Source organism: Uranotaenia lowii, chromosome 1 (genome assembly GCF_029784155.1).
Source record: "Uranotaenia lowii strain MFRU-FL chromosome 1, ASM2978415v1, whole genome shotgun sequence".
Taxonomy (NCBI): Eukaryota; Metazoa; Arthropoda; class Insecta; order Diptera; family Culicidae; genus Uranotaenia; species Uranotaenia lowii.
The window spans coordinates 3,363,899-3,371,435 of record NC_073691.1 but is presented as its reverse complement, the minus strand read 5'-3'; the positions used below and the strand labels follow the sequence as shown (position 1 = coordinate 3,371,435).

Genomic DNA, 7,537 nt, shown 5'->3' with positions numbered 1-7,537 from the left:
ATACTGTACAGTCTTTATCATACTCGTAGTTGAATTCACTATCAGTGTTTAAATGACTTTGTTTGCGTTGTTGGTTTGTTTGTGTTACCAGGTAGATGATTATGGCTTTAAAGAAGATGTCGAGTTTATATTCCGCCGGAATGATCGTCGTAGTTCCTTTTCCAAATCCTCATCGGAACCTTCACTCATCTGCAACAGGAATAAAATGTTGTATTGACCCTGTGATACCCACGAATAAGTGAGGCCATACTACCTTGCAAAAATCATGCTGCAACAAATCAGCTGATGATGGTCGATCCTTAGGATTGTACTGCAGACAACTAGTGACAAAATCATGTCCTTCTTCAGATAGGCATTCAGGAATTTCCGGAGATTCGCCCATTCCGACTTTGAACATGATTTGATAATTCGAATCGAACTGATGCCATGGACGCTTGAATAATAAAATAGAATAAGTTTTTTACCATTTCCAGCTCGAGGTTCAAGATCTGGTAACTAAATCTTACCTTCCCGGAGCCAATTTCGATCACCACGCATCCAACGGACCAAATGTCTGCAGCACGCCCGTGTCCTTCGCTGTTATTTTTAGTAAATACCTCTGGTGCCATATAAGCTACAATTGAAACATGAAATATAGCCTCATCCATGTATCAAAGATAACCATAAACTTTTAAGAACTTTTCGTACCTTGAGTCCCAACATACTGCTTCAACTCCCCGTGCATAGTTGTATGAGCTTGAATTTTCACTGCCGATCCAAAATCTCCAAGCTTCAAACAGTTGCCATCCTTCGAAAGGAAAATGTTTGCCGTCTTGATATCCCTATGGACGACTCCATGTCGATGTAATTCATTTACACCGGACAAGAGTTGGTGAGTGTAACGTCGAGTTTGTGCCTCCGGCAAACCTCCATTCAATTCAACCAAACTCTCCAATGTTCCTTCGGGGCACAATTCCATGAAGATCAATTGCTCCTCCTAAATCGAATTTATATTTCATAATCAACTTCCTGGTTTCTTGAAAAAACATACACTCACCCGATGTATCTCAACTCCATAGTACTTGACCAGATTTTTGTGGTTTATTCCCTCGAATATTTTCATCTCTTCCGCTACCTTGCGGATCTCACTGGTTTCTCCAGGTTGAATAGCGATTTCTTTCATAGCCATCAGTTCACCGGTAGAATTGTTAACTGCCGTGTAGACCTTGCCAAATCGGCCTTGGCCTATTTTTATACCCCGGTGCCAGCTGAAGTTAACGCTGCGGGCTCTGTTCAATACCTTATCACAGTTACTGATCTCCTTAACGTTACCAATCAAACTGCGCGCTCGCATTCTCATGTCGAGCTCGTTGTCCAACTTATTGATAGCGTCGCGAACTCTCAGCTGACGCAGGGGTTTAGTTCCAAGTAACACATCCGTTGGCACCCGTATCTTAATGTCGTTGACACCCTCATACGATGTCTGCTTTCGATAGTAATCATTATTATCTACAGTATGATGAGGTCTCAAAGTTACTCCTTCCTCTCGGAGGCTCAATTGATTTTGAAGTGTTTTTCCCAATGTGATAGTAGGAATTGAAGCACGGCCTTGGGTAATCGATGGAGAAGGTGAACTCTTTCTAGACCGAGGGGATTTTCGAATCCGATCCGGCTCCCTTATGCTTCCGATTACATGCGAAATACAAGCATCCATCTTAGACTTTAGATCCTCAAACTCTTCGCTACTCAAATGAGCTGTACACTGAGGATCACAAGCCGAAATTAAAAATTCTAAACCCTGATAAGCCCATCGTGGTCGAACTCCTCGTCCACGCTCGCATCGTTCCATCACGAACTTCATCCACAGCTTGGCGAAATGTACTATCGCATTCGACAGTTTAAGTTCACTTTCCACATCCCGACAGTTGTCAGCCCTGGTTTCATACAGCCTCGTTAAATCCTTATGGAACTCGAAACCGAACTTGTATCCTTGATGTAAAATTTCTCTTGTTCTCGATAATATACCAAGGCGATCAGATTCATCCATATCTGCCATATTTCGAACACTGCATTCGTTTTGCAAAATTTCTATTACTTTAGTCAGTTTGTTACGAAACAATAGCAAATTTTTCTTCAAAATACGTAAACTATCAACCACTTCTTGACAAATAAAACTTTTCTTTTTTCTCAGACAACTATTTCGCAACACAACACCTTCTAAATCATCCACACAATCATCACAGTGATCGCGATGGAAGTCCGCGTTTTCTAGATCGCGAAACAATCCTTTTGTAAACGACATTGTTTTAAGGGTCTTATCACGTGCAAACGTCAACACTTCCTGAGTTTCTCGACAGAGGGCCAAGATTTGCCATTTTCTGTCGCCATTATTGACTTCGATTATTTTTATTTGATCTTCCAGCTCCCTCAAATTGGAAATCATTTTACTGCCGGTGATTTCCAAAACTTTTTCAACAATGCTGCAAAATTTTTTAGCCGCTATGGCGTGCTGACCGGGTATCATCGGGCACACTAGCTTGGTAAATCGCCATTCTTCGTCCAGTGCAGCTTTTTGATGTCCCTCAGGAGTAGCGTCCAGAATCCATTTTTCGGCGTATTCCAAATACAGATCGAAAATCCGACGAACTGTTCCGTCAAACGTTTCCAATACAGCCATAAATCTATCCAGCTCTGATTCACGATCCCACAGAGCGGTATTAATATGCTTCTGGAATCGATCTCGATGTATCATGGCAAGAGTGAGACCTTCTTTTAGCTCCTTAATATGTTGTTCCAAACTTAAAGGATTGGGCTGAACGGGTTTCGTTTCTAAACGCATTTTCAGGAATTCCTGAATCACCTCCAGAGGTATCAACGATAAGAATATGAAAGCCGAGACATATGACGGAAGATTCAACTTCTTTGCCTCCTCGCTCCATGCACCAAAGCGTTGAAGCTCAGATTCTTGATCTTTCTCAAGCGGAGGTTCGATGCATGGAACATCTTCATCTTCGTCAAACAAACTATCTTCGTGATCCCGAGTATCTGGCTTTTCAAGTGTTAGTTGCGCTTTTCTCAACACAACGTTATGAAGCCGATGCAGGAAAGTTAGAGATTTGCCCAAACCTCTAGTTTTCAAAACATTTTCAATATATTTACGATACAGAGATGTAGAGTTGTTGGCTGTATGAGATGTTACTTCTGTAATCGTATTCACACTGTAAATATTGAGCGAGTTCATGTACTGACTCATATCTGTGTCTCCCGAGAAAGAAAATTGCCGTTGCATTGAGAAATCTTCAATGTCGGAATAATCACGGCCAGATTCATCACTATTAGAGCTCTCAGTTGCACTCCCATCATAAGCAAATTGCACTTTCTTACTTGAACAAACTCCAGCGGAACTCACTGCTGCTTCACCTTGCCCCCTATCGATGGTATCTACGTTTTCTTCTTGAACAGACGAGTTCGTGGAGCTATCTGTTTCCATAATTGGCCACTGGTAAGACTTTTTATTGTCTTGCAGTCGGGCTAGCAGCTTTCCTAAAATAAGCAAAGTCAAACGATGTTGCTTAGTCATATTGTACCAGAGGCACATTGCCTTGACTCGACCAACAAACTCTTCGCTCTGATATATGGGAAATGCCATACCCATAGCCTTCGAAGATGGGAAAAGACTTTCCTTTGATTCCAACCTTAGCAACAAATCTTCAACTTGCTTCAATGCTATAGTTTGCACCTCTAAGCAATCTTTACAGTACATTGAAAGACATCCAAAACAAAATGGCTGATTTTTCTCACCATTGGCGGTCGAAGCGGTTGGCTCAGATCCAAAGCCACTATCAGCCATGCTGACTTCACTGACCGTTCTAGTTAACTGACGTTGAAACCGGAAATTCATTATTTCCGCCAACAAAGCATCGATCTCTTTTCTGGCTTGACAAAGTATAGTGTCTTGTTGTTCAACAGTTCGATCTGCGTGCCAGGCCTGCAACTCCAACCAAATAAGATCGTTAACATGCGTTTGCCACAATCGTTCCTCCGTTGAAATTATGTTTCGATTCACTCGATCTTTATCGACACTTCCAAGTTTGATTAGATTTGAAAACGTATCATGGAATTCAATTCGATTCTGTGGGATATCACTGCCAACATTAGCATTACTATCACGAAAGCTAGCGAACGCCGAAGGTGGCGCTGAAGTACGACATCCAACTGGGCGAGATTTAACGCTCATAAAACGATTGCAAGACTCTATCAACGCTGGAATTACTGCCGGTGAAATACTATTTGAAACAGAACTGGGAATTGGCATGCTTTCCGCTCGCTCTTCAATTGAACCTGCTAGTACACCTCCGAAATTGGCCGAATTACGAGCAATCACCGGATTCACTGCAGCAGCCATTTTCATCTCACGCTCGGACTCTCGCAACAACTGCGTCGATCGTTTATCGGTCCGAGCCTTTTCCTCGGCATTCGGCTCCATGATCATCTGATTCAGGATAGCACAATCGACAGTGTTGCGCCGATCGGCTCGTGGCCTAGCCAAGCGTCCACCTGTCCGCATTTTAACGCTTCCTTCCCTGTAAGCACGAAAACAGATAATAATGAAAATATCTACAAAAAATATCACAAGTGGTTCTTCATAAAATTGTGCATGCTGATCAAGATAAGAAACTGCATTTATTTTTTCGATTGCTTTTTCTTCCCCGAATACCATCGATTCGCGGACACAACCTTATCAGAGAAAAATTGCACCCATACATGCGTTCTGATTTTCTAAGCTTAACTGCCAACAGGAAAATGTCCAACATGGCGGTTTTTCGTATTCCATACATGGAAGTTTGAATTTTTGAAAAATTGTTTTCAAAGGTGCTTAATTATTAAAACTTACATTCTTTGCCGCGAGCTTCTACTTTTGTTCTTTATTCTTGTCCTCGGGGGTGTACTACCATACTGATCCGCGTACTGGCTTATTAAATCGTCCACTGAGCGTAGACCCTCTTCCAAATCCTGGGAGTTAAACCCAATGTCGGCAACAAAATCCGCTTCGTCTCCTTCGGGAACTATCACGGTACTGCTGGAATGGAGAACGGAGTTAGATGAATGCTGTTGAGCACATTACTTCTGTTCCAATAACTGTAATTATAACTTTGCCAAATAACCTACAAAACGATTGACCGACTGAACCGTGAAACTGTCCTCTGGCAAATAAACGGACAAATCTTCAACCTCGACCACAGAAATCGTATAGATACGGTCTTATCTTATCACTACTCAGGTATGAATGAACCGGTAGTGTGTTAGCAGTAGAATTCTGCAATTTTCAAAAGAATTCCTACCGCTTGTCGTAACCAAACTCTTTGAATTCGAAACATACTTGAAGAGTGTTGATACCGAAAATAATAGAATACTATTTGTATCGCAATGCTGAGAATACAATCGTCTTTATTTCGTCCAAGTTATATAATAAGGTTTTGTTACATTAGTGATTGTTTCATATTCGAATTACCCATCCGTTATTCTGGCAGAATGGGGATAAACTTAATAGAGGGACGTTATCCAAACATGCGGGAAAATTGTGCCTAACGCTACAATTCCAATGAAGATAGGGGAGTGGGTTTCAACAAAAGTGATTTGAAAATAATCACTTTTGGTTTTTGGTAAATGGAACAATGGTGTAGAATTTTATTTTTACTTAGACCGAAGCTTCGACCAGATATTCATTGATGATTTCATCTACACACAAAAAGGATCAATCCGTCCGAATGGTCAACTTATAGACAAGTGCTGTTTGTTTTTTGATGAAAACTCTGCTATTCAGTAGGTTTGAAGTGCAATAGAAAAATGTATATCTGTATTTCCAGTGCTTGCAGAACGAGTTTAACGTTATCTTTTGAAAAAGCTGTGCCGAATAACCTTAGTTCGCTGTTTCATCATCTTAAAAAAGTGCAAAGCTACAGACTAAGTTTAAAAATGAAACATCGCCTGTTTGAATTTGTGAAAAATTTAAATTTGATCGTCTCAACAACAGAATCGGAATGTCATAACCGAATCGTTTATCTGCTAAGCATAAGTGAACGGACTACACAAATAACTTCCATTCAACGGTTAATCTATATATCTGATACCTACACCAATTTGAGGCCAAATACATGTTCACACTTATCATTTGAAAATAATAACAAAACAGTCAAAATATCAACTTTCCACGTAAAACAGCAACTCGCACCGTTCACAATTGCTGATAAAATATTACATCGAAGCTATGTAATAATGCCTCAAAACGTGCAAATCGGTAAACTGCGTTCCGCCCCTATAGCTTTAGTTCGGTAAGGGGGATTCAAATTATTTATTGCCTCTTCAAACACCCCCTACCCCTCCCTTTTGCCGACGAGCGATGTTTTGCAAAAGCGCCTTATCACTATTTCAATAATACATGGTGCCAGTGCTCCAGAGGAAATCCACCGCGCTCGCTAACATCATACACAGACACTGTAAACAGTCTCGTCTATCTGCCGAATAATATCTTCTCTGAAAAAACCCCGTTCGATTGAAATGCTCCCTCAAACGCTAATTAAATTTACAAATCACATTCCCGTTTTCCACAGCATTTGTTTCTTTTGTAGATTTGAAGAAAAAAAAAAGGAAAACAGAAGATAGCCCAAAAAATGCGACCAATTTTCAGCGGATTACATCAGTTCAATCAAACCTTTATTGCTGAACTTGCCGATAAGTTCATGGTCACAAAATGTTCAGCGTGGTGTGACCAACCTTCCGTGAATAGCGTGAATAGTCGTCGTAACACGTCGACAATCCTCACCGCTATCAAAACTCACCTGCTGTCATCGTCGTCTTCGTCGCCAGAACTAAAATTAATGTCAATTCCAACCCGACTTTTCCACTCCGAATCAGCCATTTTTGTTCCTTATGCGTAAAATTTCAAAATCGGCACCATCAGCTTTTCTACGCCCCGACGAAACTGCTTGCGTACGCGTAAGTTTCCCAGTTTGTTGTCCAACTATTTGGCGAATTTCTTCTTGTGATACTTCTGTTTCTGGTTAAAGAGAACTCGGTGTGAAAAGTGCCGGACCAAGAATGAAAACAAACAAATCTGGCTCGAACGCGAAATGAGAGAAAAAATCACTTCCCGCAACTAAAGGGGCTGCGCAAAATCAGAACACACGGATTCGAAAACGATGTGCCTTCACCGACGTGCAGTTTTTTTCTGCTGCCACTTTCGCTGTTTCTGTCTGCTGGGGGATTCCCACATGCCATTCAAAGAGAACAGCAACAGAGAGTGGACATAATCAAAGAACTGAACGAATGATCTGAATTTCATTCAATGATTCTAAAATTTTTTGATTACAAATAATTCAGGTTCAAACAAAATTGAATAGTGAACCTACATATAAGAGAAGCGACGTTATGTACATGTAAGAGAAGCTACACAAAATTCCAATCGATACAAAAGAACTGTCAAAATCGATTCCAATCCGCAATGCCAGGTAAAAGTTTAACGTTTTCAAAAGCTCCCTTACTTATCGAAACTCCTCTA

General features: G+C 40.9%; 1 protein-coding gene across 4 annotated transcripts; it reads right to left on the bottom strand.

Annotated features, from left to right (window-relative positions):
* Positions 1-6: 6 nt before the first annotated feature.
* Positions 7-7,222, bottom strand: LOC129738411 (mitogen-activated protein kinase kinase kinase 4). Of its 4 annotated transcripts, none has more exons than XM_055729597.1 (7): positions 6,819-7,222; positions 4,874-5,059; positions 1,037-4,562; positions 688-976; positions 507-613; positions 254-433; positions 7-189 (listed from the first exon to the last, which is right to left on the bottom strand). In XM_055729597.1, the coding sequence occupies exons 1-7, from the start codon at positions 6,896-6,898 to the stop codon at positions 100-102; spliced, it is 4,458 nt and encodes a 1,485-aa protein (XP_055585572.1). In that variant the 5' UTR covers positions 6,899-7,222; the 3' UTR covers positions 7-99. The 4 variants fall into 4 exon arrangements, with proteins under 4 accessions (XP_055585572.1, XP_055585573.1, XP_055585574.1 ...); XM_055729598.1 differs by having other exon boundaries at positions 4,874-5,056; XM_055729599.1 differs by lacking the exon at positions 6,819-7,222 and adding an exon at positions 6,419-6,672.
* Positions 7,223-7,537: the final 315 nt, after the last annotated feature.

Excerpts from the sequence above, each read along its gene's own strand:
- LOC129738411 (XM_055729597.1), bottom strand. The coding sequence starts at position 6,898 with ATGGCTGATTCGGAGTGGAAAAGTCGGGTTGGAATTGACATTAATTTT. Across the intron at positions 4,563-4,873 it reads AGAAGCTCGCGGCAAAGAAT|GGAAGGAAGCGTTAAAATGC; the intron begins GTAAGTTTTAAT and ends TCGTGCTTACAG. Across the intron at positions 190-253 it reads TGCAGCATGATTTTTGCAAG|ATGAGTGAAGGTTCCGATGA; the intron begins GTAGTATGGCCT and ends TTCCTGTTGCAG.